This window comes from Lissotriton vulgaris, chromosome 6 (genome assembly GCF_964263255.1).
Source record: "Lissotriton vulgaris chromosome 6, aLisVul1.2, whole genome shotgun sequence".
Lineage (NCBI taxonomy): Eukaryota > Metazoa > Chordata > Amphibia > Caudata > Salamandridae > Lissotriton > Lissotriton vulgaris.
The window spans coordinates 1,099,674,591-1,099,693,851 of record NC_141694.1 but is presented as its reverse complement, the minus strand read 5'-3'; the positions used below and the strand labels follow the sequence as shown (position 1 = coordinate 1,099,693,851).

The 19,261-nt window shown below is 40.3% G+C and overlaps 1 protein-coding gene across 3 annotated transcripts in view; it reads right to left on the bottom strand.

Moving 5' to 3' along the window:
* The window catches only part of ADGRG6 (adhesion G protein-coupled receptor G6), a 653,874-nt gene that overhangs the window by 36,199 nt on the left and 598,414 nt on the right, over positions 1 to 19,261 (bottom strand). Inside the window, exon 25 of one of the 3 annotated variants that reach the window (XM_086927164.1) lies at positions 15,235 to 15,281. The exons of the other annotated variants lie outside the window; for them this stretch is intronic. Within the exon in view, the coding sequence (XP_086783290.1) occupies positions 15,268 to 15,281 (14 nt within the window). The 3' untranslated portion in view covers positions 15,235 to 15,267. The remainder of the gene's footprint in view (positions 1 to 15,234; positions 15,282 to 19,261) is intronic. 3 annotated transcript variants of the gene reach the window in all.

Here is a 19,261-nt window from a genome sequence, read left to right as displayed (position 1 = left end):
GAGTGATAGGGAACTCTGTTTTAAGAAAATTAAACTCATCCTTGTTAATTAGCCCCTCCCTCTTCCACTGCAAAAGTTCTTTTAGAACATTTTCTTTAACTTTTAATAAAGTGGGAAAGGCTACCTGTTTGTAACAGTTAATGTCACTAAGTTGTTTCTTAGCCTCATCCATATATGCTGCCCTAGGCCAGAGAACAATATTCCCACCTTTGTCCGCTTTATTAACAATAATGTTCTTTTCTTTGCTGATTTTATCCACAAGGCGTGAATATTGTTGTTCTCTATAGTGTCTACGTTTATTTTTAGACAAACAATCTCTATGAAGGTTCTTCAAATCATCAACCACACAGTCCCCAAATACATCAATTGCATCTCTAACCATGACAGGCATAAAAGTAGAGGGTGGGCGAAAATGTGTTTGGGCAGCCTTGTTTGTAATGATATCCATCCCCAACAAATCCTCCTGAGTACTAATAGATTCTGTATCATTTATTTCAGCCAAATCAGTCACAGTTCTTAACACAGGAACATCAGAAATCTGGAAAGCAGCACTAGGTTGACTGAGAGTGTCAATGATAGATGCTCTAGAATTCGCACTCTTCAGTTTGTGAAATTTCATTAGTTTAAGCTTTCTTATGAATTTAAAAGTATCAATTCTAGATTGAACATACTTAAAGTCATTTTTTGGACAATAAGAAAGTCCTAAAGATAGTAACTGAAGTTCTGCCGTGGTTAACTCCAGTTCAGTCATATTTATCACAGTATTTACATTTGCCGTGTTCACCGTTTCTGTGTTTCCCTCCTCCTTATTTAGTTTCTTTTGTTGAAACCGCCGCGCTTTCCTCCTCTCTTTGCATTGCTTGTTTCTCCGACGGCGCCTTGAGACTGGGGCTGTGCCCGTGGTACTCTCGGTCTGAGGGTTTGCCGACGGTCCTCGATCATAAACCCCAACTCTTCAGAGGGGCTAAAACTAGGAGGCTCATGTAACATTGTGACTGTTGAGTCATTAGGAATGGATTCCACACTGCTTGAAAGATGGCTTTCACCTGAAGTGGATGCAGCATCAGTGCCCTGATTAATAGAAATTAACGGTGGTTGAATTTTATTAGTCGCCAATTTCTTTACAGAGTCAAAACGCTTTGCAAATGTAAAAATGCGTCCGGTTTCATAGTCTCGTTTGTCGCGAGCAAATTTAGTGACCTTTCTGTTCATAATTACATTCTCGTGTTTATCCAAGCGCTTTTGAATATCTTCTCTGCCTTTTTTAACCAAATCCTTTTGATCCAGGGCATCTAATTTCGCAATTATTTCATCAATTTGAATCACAATCTCATTTCGATCAATCTCTGCGTACTTAATTAGCATGCAAACCATATTCATGGAACAGTCCAAATTATTGGTCGCCCATTCCTTCAACATCAGTGGGTTTGGGTTTTCAAATGAAGGAGCTATAAGTACTCTCAACCCCCTCGGCACTCTCCCAACCTCTTTGTATTTTTCAAGGGATTTACGTTCCCACCATTTTGTAAGTTCATTACGCTGTAATTTCTCCAATTTCTTCAATAAACCCTTAACATCATTCTGCTCATTTGTTTGCACCTTGTTCTGTTGGCCGGAATTACTTGCTGCCGGCATGTCGGCAAACATCGCATCTGCTCGCTCATCTCGGCTTTTCAGCACGTCTGTTGTTGATGCCATAGCGTATTAAAAGGAAAAACTTGTATGCACCAAATATTAATGTCTTGCGAACCCTTAGTTGCAATAACGGCAGTAACAACAGCAATGCCTGAGCCCAGGCAAGTTACTTTCTGCCGAAGGGTCGCAATAACCTTTCAATCTTCGCACCCGCTATATCAGCGTATCACAAGGGTACAGCTCTTCTTTCACATGGACAGTGAGCGGCTCACCTGAACTAGGACCTAAATGACACCCGTAGTCCTCCGACTCCAGAAGCCGCCTCGGTCCCGGCACGAATCACCACTCAGTTGTTCCGCTTCGCAAGCCCCTTGTTTTCCAATGTGCGGGGAGCCAGCACCAGTACCACTTCCGGGTCAAATGCAATGATGCAAAATGCAAAAAAATGCAAAATGATTTGGGCATAGGTAGCCTCTCTCAGAGTTAGAGTGGGCACGAGGTGCTTTGGGTCTTCAGTTAGGCCATTTTCTACCACCAGGAAATCACCCTCTGACAATAGCAGTGCATCAGAATAGATACGCACTGCTGGAATATCTACAAGGTCCTGAGCCACAGGAAACTGAAGAAGCATGTGAAACACTGGAAGAAAACACCAAGAGAGGCGGCCCTCCTTCTCAGCTCATAACCACTAATAAGAGCAATGTTTCTGCAGAAGCCAAGTGGCTTCAATACATGCCTGAGAGTTTTTAAGGACATGCAAAGACCAAGGATGATGAAGCTGATGGAGAGCAATATAGCATAAGTGGGGAAAAGGACAGCTTAATCCCCTGCCTTCAGAAAAAGGATACTTTATTACATTTAATTCTGCAATCTGCACAGGATACACTCCAATGCCAGCTAGAACTAGGCAAGGAGATTCACTATATCCGCACCAAAGTGGAAGATAGGGAGAAGTGGATTATATTCTTCTCAGAAAAACTGGAAATTCTGGAAGAACCAGTCAAGAACCATAAAAAGGTATGTACTAAACACCATGGAGAAACAATTCTGGCCATTAATAAGCTCAAACTTAAAAAAGGTGACTTGGAGAATATGTCCCACCGATGCAATTTGTATGTAGTTGGGATATCAGTAGGCACAGAAAGCACAAAAAGGGCTAAAACTTATTTGTCGAAGAAACAATAACTGATCTACTAAATGAGGTGGTATTGCAAACCCAAGCAAGACATGAATTGTTAATAATCAGAGATCATTAACTACAGTTTCAGAATAAAAATAAAAAAAACAAAAGCATGTACTGTTCTGGCTTGCTTTTGGACTATCTTCTGAAACTGAAATTCCAGAGATAAGGTCAATTGAAGGACAGGTGCAGATGGTACAGCAAACTAATTTAAGAATACTCTGGAAGGGGGGAAATAAAGTGATGCAGGAAATAGAAGATGCCATCACATTTGTTTCTACAATGAGAACAAAGTCTAAGGAATAAATATGGCTTTAATGCTAGTGAATTAGCATAGCCCTGTCTGCAGGAACACACCACAATACACCAATTTTGCACAACGGATGCATGCAATCGCATCCAAAGTTGGGTGGATAATTGCCGCCTCTCCTTCCACACAGAAGAAGCAGTCTATGGGGACTGAGGCTGACAGCTTGGAGTGGGGAGGTTGGACACTGGAGGTATTGAGGTTGGACTGGGGATACGTGGGGAAAGATAGAGAGGACATAGAAGAAGACAGATCTGCCATTCTCAGATAAAAATGGACATAGACAGAAAGGAATGGATATAGGGAGTACACAATCAGCTACAAGAGTGAGGGCTATAAAAATAATAGATTTAAGTTCACTTTAAATTATTAGTTGGAATGAGAATGGATTTAATGCTAGGTGAAAAAGAGCTCTAATCAGTCGAAAGTTGGCCAAGTATAATATATATATATATATATATATATATATATATATATATATATATATATATATATATATATATATATATATATATATATATATATATATATATATATATAGCATTGTAAAAATATGTTTGCAGTAAAGACATGTTCCCTATGCAGAGTGAAAACTCTTTGATCAAATGGGCTTAAGTATTTGAGGTTTTTTTTTAAACTTTATTTATCAGTTTCAAATTGCAAAACAAAATACCATTCCAGCTCCAGTTCCATGACAATGGATACAAACAGTTGCCTGTTACGTAATGTGCCTAGGACATGAAATGCAATATCTCTACACGATTTAAAGTGTGCTCAAACAAGAGTACGTTTGCACAGAGTGCTACATCTCGCATCCCATTTATAACCCCTCTGCCCATATATCTATCAATACTTAATATGAATAACCATCTTAATTGTAACATCAGAAAGCTTATGTCCAATTACATTGTATAGGTGGTCCTGGATTAACCGATACCAACGGGTTCCAGGCCAGCATCTATCCGTGCGTCAGATTGAGATTGTGTTGTTGCTGTATATTGTTGAAAAGGGCCCCAAATGGCCCGGGCGGAATGTGCTAGGCAACATGGAGGCGTATAAGTCCTAATTTAGGTTACAATATGCCATACTTATCTGCCAGTAAGTATTAGATTTAATTTTACACAGAGATTACTGTTCCTATGCATAATATACAGCAGAGTTATGTGGCAAATTACCTTCTTAAGTCATATTTTGCCTGGGACGCTACAGATTTATTTAACTTGGATGCTGCCTGCAGTTTAATCCAGTGAGCTTAGTCATTACCTTAGACAGATAATGTGTTTCTTTTTGAAGAGGCTGAGACTGGTTACTGACCCAATAGTTTCTAAAACATCTGGATTCTTCTTGAAGTCTTTGCTCAAGCCTTCACCAGAACTTGCACTGTCATCCACTATTGCAATAAATAGTGGTCAGACCATGAGAAGGCATAGTGCCAAAAGCCTGTCCTCCAATTTACAGCATATGTCCACTGCTCACTTAACATCTATTGAAGTAAGTCACCTAAGACTTAGCTCAGAATGGCTAGATGAGCGCATGTACGGACTGGAATGTTATGTTATGTTATGTTACGATTATTTATTGTGCGCACAGATACTCCAGCCAAGGAGCGTCCTGGCGCAGCCAAGGAGCGTCCTGGGAATGTATGTTTCCTGCACATAGAGGGAAAGTGACATGTTTCACTGAAATGAAGATAAGATGAAGTCTATAAAGATTTATAGCAATTTGTGGTCTACTATTTATCAGAGTCTGTCCTCAGACCGAACAGCAGCATTGACATAGGTGTGGATCTATCTTTTTAACTTCTTATAAGGCAATGCACCACAGTTTTTGCTGGAGGCCATTTGCATTATTTATTCTTTTTTATCAATTCATCCTCTGTATCTATCACAGGGTAAACAATGAGGATGACAAACACTGCAGGACCGATTCACAAAAATGTGTACACTTGGTTCTACTCTTTACATAGATTTTTGTATTTACAAAATGCAACGGATGGATAGTGGAAATCTATGTTAATCCAAAAATGTTAAAGCATTCTTCTTGACTCCCAGACCCATCCTGTCGATTGACCAAAGAGGTGACAATGCACTTGAGTATATGTGGGGTGCCAACTGTATTTATCGGGCATACAGGTTATTTTTTCAATTAATTGTCTACGTGAGAAAAAATTTGATCCATAGGAAACCCCTTTCCATTATTCCATTGCCTTTAAGTATGAAGTTTGTCTAATCTTTTCCCACCACATAAAATCCAAGAAAATGAACTGTTTGTGAACACCCATAGATGAATGTGTTTTTGGGTTCACCACATCTTGCATGGGCATCTCTCTTGATTCTACCTTGAACTCCCACTACCCTTCCATAACATCACAGCTATGACAGTTGACAATTTGCCTAGCGGACTTTCCACAGTAATACATCTTATCAACCAGCATAAATGGACACTATTTCTAATTCCACAATATTTTGTTTTGCACAGACATTTCTCTTACATGCACATAGCAATGTATATCAAGCTGTGTGTGACAACTTTCTGTGGCTGTGGTAGGCATGGCTTACTCAGTCAAGATTTGTGACTGTCTGCTTCCTCCACCAATCTTTTAATTTAGAAAATCGCTTCAACGCTCGGCTACAGTCTACATTTGCAACACAGGAAGGTATCATCGAGTGTGGAATGGTACAGCACAACCCATGTCTGATGCCCTTTCCTGGCGACTGACATAAGCGACCTATCCCATATCGACAAAACAGCTTAGTATACCTTAGTGGATGTGAGGTTATATCTTGCCAGTCAAAGACACAAGTAGCAGCTATCTCAAAAATCCAGGATTACGTATAAATCTTGCAAATATATGAGAAGTCTGAAAAAATGAGCCCCTTTGTTCACCTAGAGGCGGCACTAGCCTCAGCATTCTGAACATAGTGTCAGTCATCAAGTACAATGATTCATTTATCACATGCATTGACCAGCTCATCACTCATGTATCATCCTTTAGCCCACAGCAAGTCCAAATCTTTCACTGTGTATTGTGAGAAATATGCCCATCTGGAGGTATTATTATACCCTCCTAACACAAAGTATTCCTTGTATTAACATCATGATAGTCTCTCACCTCTTTTAGATTTGTTTAGTGGGGTTTTAAAATGCAATTACATTGTTTTTTGAATGAACTGAAACTCACAATTCTCTTGACTGGTCCAATGATTATGACTTTCAAATATGAAACTAGGTGCTCCTATAAGAACGTTTGTTGAACTCTCCCACACACAAACCCGCATACCAACACATGAAAATCTGTCTGTCTATCCTTTCTTTGTACTCACTCGCCATTCTTAATTTCCATGTGGAAATTTCACCAACTGGTGAATAGTCAGGTGCCTGATGGCTCAGTGAACGCAGCACCCTCAGGATAATTTATGTAGCAGCTTTTGACATGACCTTCCGGGTGATGCCCATATCCGTTGACCCACAGTGGTTGTTTTGTATGGCAATATTAACAAATTACTTTGTGAGTGTCCAGAAAAATACCATACTAATGCAACAAAGGGCATAAAGCAGCTGTAACACTACAGTGAAAGCCCTTGCTTAGAATATCAGCCTTCAGTCAGCAAGTTTAAGAGAGTATAATACTGTAATAATCCAAAAGAAATTTGGCTGCATCCACTGACTTATGCCATGGCTGACTGATGGAGTTGGGCTGCATGACAGATCAAAGCGGTGGTTGTCCCCCTTCCTTTGCCAACCGCAAGCCCTGAAATAAGCCCCCAGCAGTCACACCGGAGGGGCAGAGCGGGAGCTGATGCGGGCTGAACTGCGACCCCGCGCGGCAAGCTCGAGTGCGGAGCCGGGCAGTGGCCGGGGAAAAAGTGTGAAGAGGAAAGGAAGTTAGGATAGGACGGAGAAACAGAACGACTGCTGCTATCGCGCTTCGGAGAGAGAGCACCAGGAACAGCCGTGAAAAGCCAGCTGCAGGAGAGGCAACGCCCACTACAGATGCACTCGTGGAGAGGGAGCACATCAGAGACGGGAGCAGAGGTACCGTGGTCAGTATGGAGGCAACATTGAGCAGTTAAGGAGAGAGGGAGAGTGAGGGCTGCGAGAGCGACGACTGCCGCCCCTGTTTTAATGGATGCGGTAAACAGCAGTCTAGCCAGTTAGTGTACATGATTCACGACAAAACAGTGGACCTATATCCACACACGCACTACTCCACCTCAGACAGCACAGGACAGTGTTTGGGGTCCGATACAAGCTGAAGCAAAGCATTGCTATTCCGAAATGGCTAATTAAGATGCAAGATGACCGCGGGTGGAAGAGGAACTTAAGCAACAAGCTCTGGGCGGGAGATTGTTTCTTTTGGCATTAATACCTTGGTGTCAGCTTTAAGAGACCCTCTAACACTGCACACATAGAAAGAGGACTAAGGAAATAGGCCCTAAATTTCCCATAACATACATAGAAACAGGACTAGAAGAAAGGAGTGGACCTACTCGCTATAAGCAAAATAGCCGAACTTTAAGTTACCCTCTCCAACAGCAAACATAGAAAGAGGACTACGGAGATAGGTTCCTAATTTTCACATAACATCAATAGAAAGAGGTCTAGGAGAACGGGAAACAAGTAAAGACTACCAACTTCATAATTACTCTCACGCCCATCTAAGGAAGGTACTATCAGCTCTCCCCTACAACAATTACAGAAAGAGACCACTTCCCCTGATTCAAGAAAAGGTCAAGAGAGGGACTCAGGAATCAGAAGAAGATTTATAGACCACTCTTCTCTATGAATACTGACTTATGTACAATACATAATCTTATAAATTGTGGAGGGGCGAGATAGCCTGAGTGCATAGAGCAGCTTCAGATGCCCCTGACATGAATGTATTGATACCCAGTAGTCTGCTGAAGGGCACCATCAGAGTGGTGAGACTTGGGTCACATGTGACATTCCATATTGGGGCCCCAACACGATCATTAGGAGCACACAGGACCTGGTCCTTGGCTGGGGTTTAATCCACTCAGGGAAGAATAGCTCGTGCCCCACTTGCCGGAAGAGGGTTTCTAGGACACTGCCTGTACGACCAATCAGCCACCATGACTAAGATAGCTGCGCGAATGGATGGACAGAGGAGAGCTTGGAAGACGCTTGGCTGAAGAGGGGACCGCGGCTTCCAAAAAAGGCTACCTAACCCCAAAGCCCTGAGTTGTTAAATGACCCACAGATGGTGCAAAATGACAAAGTGCGAATGGAGCCACCATTTTATTGTTTCTTGTCCTCTTCCTCGGTCCGTCTGACTGCAACCTGCCGACCCTCAGACATTGCTCCTCGGCTGGATGGCCTTATCTCTTTCTCCCCCCAGGTCCCTATCTCTCCTAAAACCTATATCACCTCCCTCCCCTCCCTCTCTCTACCCCCTTGGATGTCTTATTTCTCCATTCACTCTGTTGAAAAGTAACATACAATCGTTTTTATCCTACTCGTTGTGATAATAGAACCCTGAGTGAATTTACTATTTTGCATAGTAACAACTCTAACCACCAGTATATGTGTAAGTTCTTTGTACTTGATACCACCATTTTGTGATTCTGAGCTTTTTGCGTTTACATTTATCTCCTGAGTGACTCTACAACGTATTAATTTCCTTTTATCTCTTCCTTGTGGGACTCTTCAACTCGCTGACTCCCTCCCTTTGTCCTCCATGACCCTTGCCTTTCGTGGATCCTGTCTTTTTCTGGATCGCTAATTTATCCGGGTATTTTATGTGTCATCTTTCTGTAATTAATGCAATTTTCTTTTGCCGTTTGTTCCCCCTCTGTTGACCTGCCAGTTCCGATACCCCTCCTAGCCCCCTATCCCTTGTTGCCCTTTGACTAAGCACTCCTTCTCCCCTTGTTGGGGAAAGAGCTAATATTTTTACTCTGGAGTCTCAAGGAACCCTCTGAGAGAGTCCACAGTGTCAAGGGAACCGTGCACAGCTGAGGCATGGTATGGTGCCCCTTACCAAAGCGCTCCCTCTCCCCTTGTTGGGGAAGTATCCAGTAGGTGGACCTTGGAGTCTTAGAGACCACTCTGAGAGAGTCAACTGTGTAAAGCACCCCCCTCTTTTCATGCTGTCTCTCACCCTTTCCTACCGCTTTCCCTCTTTTATTCTTTTTCTACTTCCCCTGCTCCTATCCCCTACCCCCTTATTCTCTACCCTTGCCTGCTATGCCCCCTAGCCCCCTGTCCAGTGCGCCCTTAGCCAAGCACTCCTTTTCCCCTTGTTGGGGAAAGATCCCACTACTTATACTCTGGAGTCTCAGTGATCCCTTTGAGAGAGTCCACAGCGCTAAGGGAGCCACTCACAGTAGAGGCATGGTATGGCGCCCCTTGCCAAAGCACTCCCTCCCCCCTTTTTGGGGATGGATCCAGTAGGTAGGCCTTGGAGTCTCAGAGACCCCTCTGAGAGAGCCCACTGTGTAAAGAGAGCCTCGCGCATCTGAGTTGGGGGAATGATACCACTTCCCCTGGGATCACAGCTCACTGGACTTTGGTTGCAGTTTTTACTCGTCTATCGGTTTATGCCCCCGTCATCCTCCCCGTCTTCTTTCATGCTGTGTCTCTCACCCTCCCCCTCCTCTTTCCCTTCTTCATTTGCTGTCTACTTCCCTGCTCCTACCCCTTCCCCTCTGAATCGCTCCCCGTGATTGCTTTTTCCCTTATGCATATGCCTTCATTGTTTGTCTCGACTGAACATGTAACTATGTAGCTATGCTCTAATAACTGGGTAACCTTTGTAACAATGTAACTTTCAACTATGGTCCAATACTCATGTAAAGCGCTCTGATACCTCTGGGTCGAGCCAGTGCTATATAAAACCTTTCAAATAAAAAAATAGGTAGATATCAGTGAGAATGCTCTGGTGCAAGTGATTGGCTAAACGCGGTGAGCTAATACTCTGGAAAACACACAATTCTCAGGCCAGCATACTAGATAGTAACACTGCTTCTGAGTTGTCCATAAACAGGGATTCCAAAATAAAGGCGCAACTTAGCAGCATCCTCATCATTCAGGAATAGGACGGGTTAAAGAACAGCGTAGAAGTATTGACACTGCAGATGAGACCACACAGTGATCTTAGAGAAAAGAACAGTAGGCAAGCTGCAAATGCTGTTTTTGAAAAAAGCTTTACAAAGAAGGTTGGCCATATATGGCACTACTGTGGGATGCCAAAAAATGTAACAAAGTTACAGAGCCTTAATCTGTTTCAGAATGCTAAGGATAGTGGAGCATATTTTCTGTCTGGTAGGCCAACCCAAAAAAGCCTAGAAAGTCAGCATATTGAAATATAAGGGCAAGGAGGCCACGGAGCATCTTGAGATCTAAGAAATGCCTAAAGCCATCCTAAATTCATGCTACAGTTGAGCACGGTACAGGGAGACTTCTCAATCAGTGCAGAGATTTCTGCATGGTAAAGTGTTAGAAAAAATAAAAGGTGTATTAAACTCAAAAATAAACATTATTAATATTTTATGCGAAAAATGAATACAAATTACTTTTGTACATTTATTTAAAATGTAGGACCAAATAAAAAACGCTATAGCACTACTAACTTAATTTTTATATACACTTTAATAAATGGAAACATAGTTTATTCAATTAGAATTGTTTTTTGGAAGTTTAAGTAAAAAATCTGTTCCTGCCTAAAGAAAAGAATAATCATTTTTTATATGCATTATTGTTTATTAAAAGTTATGAACACAATTAATTAAAAGTAATTTACTTATTAAGTAACATTAATGTAGTTATATTTTAATAAAAAGTATTGGTATGTTACTTTTTAAATTCAAAAAAGGGTAATACAATGCGATAATTAAATAATAAATAGGTACTATTTTTATATCATTTGTAGCATTACATTATATTTATTTATATCTTAACTATTTTAAATATTTTAAGGTAATTTAAAATTTTTGCTTATGTGGTTTAATTAAGTCCCTATCACCATTATTTTCTTTAGGATGGTGTTGTAGTAGCACTGTTTGGCCATGTGCTATGCTGGACTTACTATAGTTTTTTTAGCAGCAACTTACACTTATTAAACTTACTCAAAAATATAAATTACTTAAAAGTGTTAGTTACCTTTATAAACAAAGGCCCTTCGTGAATAGCCAGTAAAGTTACTCAAAAGTGTAAGTTACCTTTGTGAATAAGGCCTACACTATGAAGACACACAAACATGCTACCATCTAGGATTATAAAAGGAGAACTCTGCTACATGTGGAAGGGCACATAGGATACGCACCCAAAGAGTGTGCTGAATTGTTATTCTCTACAGGCCTCGAAGGCCTTCCTACGCTGAACTGTAGATTATCTGCCAAAACAATGGACAGCATCTTGTGTCTTGCCAGTCATGAGCGAAAGACAATATCAGTGTCGTACTATTGCCTTGTAGCCCGCCATAGCAGGATATACCAGCTAATAAAGGCCTGCTGCAGCGTTAAAGGCCCGAGCAGAAGGCGAGGTACTTTAACAAGGCAGCAGGACTTTAAAAGCCGGCATCGCCCTGCTACAAAGGGCTATAAGGCAATTAGAACATTCTGCCACTAGAGGGCAGAATTTTCTAACAAATAAAACAAAGCCTTCAGGGAGCACGAGGGGATTGAAATCCCCTCAGGCTCCCTGAAGCTTGAGGGGATTCAGCTCTGGCTGTGAACAAAGAAACATGGGAATGTTGGAGCACCGGGCTTATACCAGCTATTACAAGCACTCCATTGTTTTCAACGGAGCTACCAACATTCTAATGAGAAATAGACCTCAGCAGCTGTGTGTGCCATAAACCACATATGGATTCAAGAGTTAAAGATTTGCTCGTGTCATCCGGAGATTCAGAAGCTCAACTGGTGGGCCTGCGACCCAAAGCTCCACTTAAAGAATTGGTTGCAATACTTTGTTTGACAAGCTGCCTCTGAGAAGACTAAGGGAGGAAAAACAAGCTAAAAGTCAATGTTGACTCATGCACCATGTGGAAATCTGGAAAGAGCGACACCTCACATTTAGTGTTCTTCTAAATGCCAGTATAAAAACTATAACAAATCATCCTCTTAACTTGTCTTTCATTTCCACAGTAACCTGATATCATGAAGCAGAGGGAAGGGACCTAAGTCTTATAACATATCACATCAAATACTGATTCTTTTTAATTTTTTATTGGGTTTCTGTCCATAAAATGAGTGAACCTACTTTTTCTCCAACATTACCTGAAACAAACCAGAATTATGTTGTCTTCCAATTCTCCACATAGCAGTTACCAACTCGCTCAGCGTTGTCTTGCAAAGGGTGGTTTAAATGATTTTGTTCACTGGCTTTTTATTTTAAGGTGTTTGGAAACATTATGGGGCATATGAGCAAGGGCAATATCGCCGCTTTAGAGGGACTTTTTCCCGCTAAAGCAGCGATATTTTTATCGCCCTATTAGCAAGCTGTCGCTAACAGCAGTAAGCGACAGCTTTTAGGCGATAGCTACAGGTTTGGGGACTGCTTTGCATATCAGCGATATTCATCGCTTATGACATGCAAAGTGGGTGTACCCAACCTGTTAGCGACTGAAAACAGTCGCTAACACAGCTATCGCCTTTTAGCTAGGCAGGCAAAGCGATAAACAAAATCGCGCTAAGCGCGATTATCGCTGTAAACTAACGCCTGCTAAAAAGTTGACTTACCTGTATAGTCAATGGGGGGTGGATTATCAGATTAAGCCCCCATTGGCGTTAATGCGAGAATATCGCTGCCAGCGATATTCTCGCATTTCGCCACTATCGCTGGATATTTTAGCACAATGGAGAAAAACGTTGCTAATAGCATGTTTTCTCCGCTAAAATATCCAGCCATAGGCAGCGATAAAAAATAAAGTCGCTAACCACGTTTAGCGATAAATATCGCTATATCTTTCTAATAGGCCTCTATGTTTTTTTTGCAGAATGTTTTCTCACACTAAGGGTATGGAGATGGTATCTCTTTGGTCTAGGTCATCTGAGAAATTTCATGCTAATTTCTTGCTTCCCAGTTTCTCGCATCTTCTGTGCATTGAAAATGTGTCTTTGATGTTTAATATGGGTTTCACTCTTTTTTTTGCAGTGTTCTATTGCAGAGAGATCTTGGTGTTTCTAGATTTTCTCTGCATCATCTGGCATACATTCTTTCTCAATCATTTTTTCTCCTGGCTAGATTCATTTCAAGGCATGGGCAAAATGAACAATTACCCAAGGTCCCCATCTTTCAAAAAAAGTGATTTTTTCTCTATATATCACCTTAATTTTTCTAGCTCAAAATCTTTCTCACTTTCGGCCTACCTCTACCTCTGACTCTGATTGTTTTAATCCAGTATCATCTGAAGGATTTTCTGGGCCTCTCTAGGATATATTTCAGTTGTTTTTTGTGACTCTGTTTCTTGAAAAGGTATTGTATGATTCAATATTGCTTGCCATCATGTTCACTTGAATTAGCAGAAAATTAAAGTTGTTCAGAACACGAGGCCCCAAAATATGCCTTGCCCTGGGCCCAAAAAATACTTACCATTACCCTGCACCTGGCTTCTAGGCTCACCCAATCTGGATGTCACTGTTGTGCCATAAAAACCCTGCTCCTCAGAAAAGACACAGGCTGCAACCAATTCATGATGATAGAGAAGAAACATCTTGTTCTGTTTCCAGAAATGTACTAATACAAATAAAAATAATTCTGAATGTTTGTGTGGAAAAAAGCCGGAGAATCAGGAAATTCGGAGGGATCTGGGAAACATCTGACCAGTTGTTCTTCGAAATGTACACACCTGGCTCCAACCATACATGATCATCTCAGACCAAGCCCCTCTTCAGGACTCACCCCAAGCAGCTGCAACCAAAATTGTGGCTCTTTGATCAGATCTGTCATTGAGTGGGTTTTGGAGATTGCAGTCAAAACAACCCAATCATAGGCATGGACCACCATTAAAGGTTTGTTGTTTGCACATGCTCAGCATAGGTTTACATACATGACTCGTCAGCTACCTTTGTGTAAATCCTGATAATAAGGGTTGATATATATGCCATTGAGCTCCACCTTTCAAACCTGGTATTGGGTTTTATTTCACCCTTTCTCACACAACAAGAAATCAGAAATACATAACTAATACATACATAAGAATAAATATGACCAAGATAATTTCAACATATGAAAACATTGAACATTTTCAAGAGCAAAAAGAAGAATATAGAGCGGATGAATTAAAAGAATAAAGAACAGGCAGACCAGATTACACCAGGGCGTCACCACTATAAAGCATAGCCGAATTTGAAACTATGCCACCATTTTGTTTGGAGAGACATTTGGGCTTATTTTATCCTCTCGCTCACATACTCTGTGCCTCTGTTTTTATGATTTGATTTTTGTATATCTTGCCTATTAAAAAGAATGTATTAGTTATGTGTACAGTATGGTAGGTCCCAAGTTAACAAAGGATTTGTGTTCTCCCGCAGGTTAACAAAACAGCATTACACTTCCATATAGAAACAAACTCACCTGCCCGTATTACCCAAAACAAAACAAGTGAAGCCTAGGACAGTGGATTGAATGTAATTATGTGTCAAATATTATATTCTGTGAATCAATCAATGATTCTTAAAACCAAAGGCTGGGATTGTATTCGTTTCTGGCGCATCCACCATTTAAATCGAAATAAAGGGCAGATTCTGTGAGCAGATGTTCGTGTGTTCAGCCCCTTTTAGTAATGTACCATGGCGCCGCAAGTAGAATCTTGTTTCTAAATCACAACTTTTTTAATGTCTTTTGTAGTAATTTCAGAAAGAAAGTTTGTCAAATTTTGAGTTTTTAAGTAAGGAATTTCCGTTTCTTGGCTCACTTGACGTACTTGCCATGGTACATTGTCTGGCAGGGTCTGTCTCAGAAGCCCATGCATGACAGAGAGAACAAGTGTTCGAAGCCCCTCTCCCTTCCCCCATGAGAATCAACGACATGGGGAAACAGGCAGCGAGAACAAGCAGTGATTTCTTCGTCTCCATTGCCTTCATGCAAGAGCATGCCCACGCCTTTCTTCCAAAGAAATCATGCATTCAGCAAAAGTGACAAACTTTACCTGTAAGGTTCCACCTCAGCTTAGGGAATGCTCTTAGAAGATATTATCTATGCCATAAACACATGAATGTCTCAGTCATTTCCAGATTTCGGCAGTTAAACGTTATAACAGTACAACATTAACATTAGCATTCAAGGCACCCACAGAGGCAGAAAGTAATAAGAATATATTGCCAGTGCTCTGACACGCTTAACAAAAAAATACATATTCACGATTAAGCAACAACAACAACAAAAATTATGCAAAGAACTCTAACCTGGAAAACTGAAATGATAAGAAATGTTTTCAAAACTAAATAATGATAAAGTTTGAAATTATCTCACGGTGTATTTACACTGCTACCAACACTGAATAAAGGAATAATGTCTGATATTTGTCTTAAAAAAGCACCCATTGATAAGTTTGACATTTTGAACGTCCACATGCATGAATGACACCGTTTTTGACTAAGATAAATTGTCCCCAATGGTGGAGGTTGCTATAATTTTAAAGTTTTGAATTGTGACTTTTATTTAAAAAAAATAAACAGGGACAGAATTGGTAATACCTCACCAAATGCAGCGCAGCATCCTATAGACCTATAATCCTGGCCCATTGATATACTTCTGTAAAAGAATTATGGTCCAGAGATTTACATTTTTGATTTGTGTTTTTGTATCATTAGAGAAGTCATTTAGTTAGGGTTTACATTGCTAATCCATGCTGAATTTTTCTAGAGGACATTTTTTAAATTGGCAGATGTGTTGCAGAGATGATGTAAGATTTCAGGAACTATGAGACCTGTATACTTCATTTTGATGTCAAACATAGGTTTTTGGGGTAAAGTAGTCTTATAGAGACAGAAAAAAACTCCTCAGAGGAACCCTTCTACCATTTTTCAAAATGGCAGATCTATAATGATTTGTTTTAGCCATCATATTGGTAATTAATTTCAATATTGTTTCTGTTTCAGGTTTTCCATTGATTCTAATTCATAAACATGAGCGAAGCAGGCGGAAGCAGAGGATGTTTACCCCCTGACAGACTGCTGCTAACTACAAAATCTGAGGACTCCTTTAACAAAGAAAAATGTGTCATATGCCAAACTAATCCAAAAGACATGCTAACATCAACTGCAGCTATAGAGAAGAGAGTTTGAGATGCTGCAGAAATACGACAAGACGGAGTTCACAAAAGATTGAAACTGATGGGTGAAGAGGATCAAATATTTTATCATTGTAACAACAAATGCTACCAATCATATACAATGTCAATGAGGAGATGGTGCCTGCAGAGATATATTCAAAAGATATGGTCCATATTGTTCAAGAACTCAACAGCAAATTAGAGGAAGCTGACCTTCATGTTGTGCCACATATTGAGTGGGCTGCTCGCAATCGAGTCATTGTACGGTCAAATGACAAAGAGTTTATTATTATTGTGCTACTTAGATTTGTTGCAATGTTCCTAAGTCAAGGATTGTCAGAGTTATTGATATGTTATGTAACAGGTGGGAAAAGTCACTTCATATTCTGTACAAGAAACTTGACCCAGAGATGCCCAGGTGATGACGCTTTGAGCATAATTAGAACAAAGCCTGGAGCTTTAACTGCTGAACCTGTGAAGTTTCTAAAAGGATTCAAAGAGTTTGCTGAGGCAGAAGAAGAATGTGACTTTAGAGACATAGAAAAACACCTTGTGTGTGGAAAACGAGTTCTGACTGACACACATTTGATAACCTTCGGTACAGTGAGTTCAAGAGATCATTCCAGCTAAGTGACCTTCCACTGACGTCATATTTTGTGCGTGGACACATTAAAAGAGTGTTCTACTTGATCAGAAAATGTGTTATTGTTTTGGATCATGCACATGTAGAGAATGATCTGTTTGAATTTGGAAGATATTGATGGGGTGCTAAAACCTACAACATTTTAAAAGCCTCTACCCACAGAACTTACACTTACATCTCCTTGGAAAACCTGTGCTACAAAAAGTTGTCTCTGTCGATATGCTCTTCTCAAATGTTCAACATTCTGCAACTGTACCACTAACAAATGCTGAAACAAATAACTAAAGTGGACTTCGAAAATGTGTCTAAAACAGGAGAGATAAACATTATTTGTTTTCCTATTCAGATCATAACATGTTTTGGTATATCCATAACAGGGTTAAAAATTAAAAACCATTATTATTTGTTTGATATCTATCTATGTCTCTCCTTCCTCTGTTACAGATGCCATTCTGGAAAATGGCATACGGGTTACTCTGAGGAGTTATTATCTATTTCTATAAGACTACTTGACGCCCAAAACCTATGTTTTGACACCAAAATAAAGTATATAGGGCACATGGTTCCTGAAATATTACATCATCTATGCAACACATCTGCCATTTTTAAAATGACGTCCAGAAAAATTCGCCCCAGATAAGCAATGTCTACCCAAGCTAAATTACTTCTCTAATGATTCAAAAACACAAATAAAAACTTAAAATTTCAGGACAGCAATTTCTTTTACAGAGGTATATCAGTGGGACGGGATTACTAGAAGAGGGAGAGCAGGACAACACCAGATCTACTAGAGTATGGAGCTGCTGCTCTCTTCCCAAGTGTTGTCATACTTTCTAGTTACCTAGCATCAACCACACAAGATGTCTGTGTGAGTTTAGCTCTGGTTGTATAGTGGAAGGGTACCCATATGGCACGAAATACTATGCTCAGACGTACCTTTAAACTTTTCTCACTTTGTGTGTGCAAGAACTGTTCACAAACTGTTACTCTCAGTCAGAGAATCCTCAAATGTCAGCAAAGGCCATAGGGATATCATTTTAAAGTGCACAGTTACTGATCAGGTGTTTCTGTTGTTTTAGGAATCTGCCATAGTGGGGCATCACCTGATTTTTCCTTTTAAATGGGCATTCATCCCCACCCCCTATAGTGAATTGGGAGTCTTTTTTCAAAAAATCTAATCTGGGGAAACATTTGGAAAATGCTTTGAATTGTGTAATGGCAGACCCAACACAATTGTTTAAGCCACTGCAGCTAGTCTGATTGTGGAGGTTCACATAAGTCGCTATCTTTTCATCGAATTACAAGCCCGATGAGAAATAGACCTTTCTCAGCCAATCAGGTTAGTTTTAACCTTGAACTGAAATTCATGAACCATTTGCGAGCTGAAAATCAAGAAAAGCAGTGAGAGCCTAGCATTCCAAATATACATAACATTTGGCATTCAAAACACTCACCGCGTTTTTTATGTAAATATTTGATAAAAACTGCTAATTGAATTTACACCAAAATAGCAACGACTATATTTTAATTAAAGCTCTATTTTCATGACAGATTTAGTGTAATTCCTTCAGCAGTTTTTGCGGTAGTGGGGAGCAAAAATTCCTATCGAACTTATAATTGGAAATGCTGTTTTTTATTTGTCCCAGGTAACTTTGGCCGACCGTAACCAATCAGGACAAAAACTGAAACAAATGACTGGGACTTGACAGACCAAATACCTGCACCATTGTGTCCAGATTAGTCGAACATGGCAAACATGATAGAAGTCACATTAGGGTGCAAGGAACACGCCACAGTTATTGTCACTGGTACCCCCAGCACCACCTGCCCAGGCACACAGAGGGCCTGAAGATCTATGTTCTTGTACTCTTTTTTAATGCATTTATTTGTAGTTTTTATGTTTCGCCTGTACAGCGCTTGTGCAATCTCTTGTATTTAATATATCCTAAAAGGGGGCTCTTATCAGTTCCCATACCGGTATTACTGTGTTTGTTCTCTTTTGTGTGGAACTTTTTTTTTGGTAACTTCCCATGGCTACACGCATTTACGATACTTCTACTAAAGGTGTTCACACTGTTTGAGCCCCATTCCCTGCCAAAATAAGATATCTTCCCATGGAAAAGGCAAACAGCTTCTTACAGTATGCTGGAATTCTTGCTTTTTATTACTTATTTGTGTAAAGTAGATGCTTTAACCTTAAAATATTTGTGTCATTTCCTATTCATGTCTCAGTGCATTTCTTTGCACTTTGTAGGCATT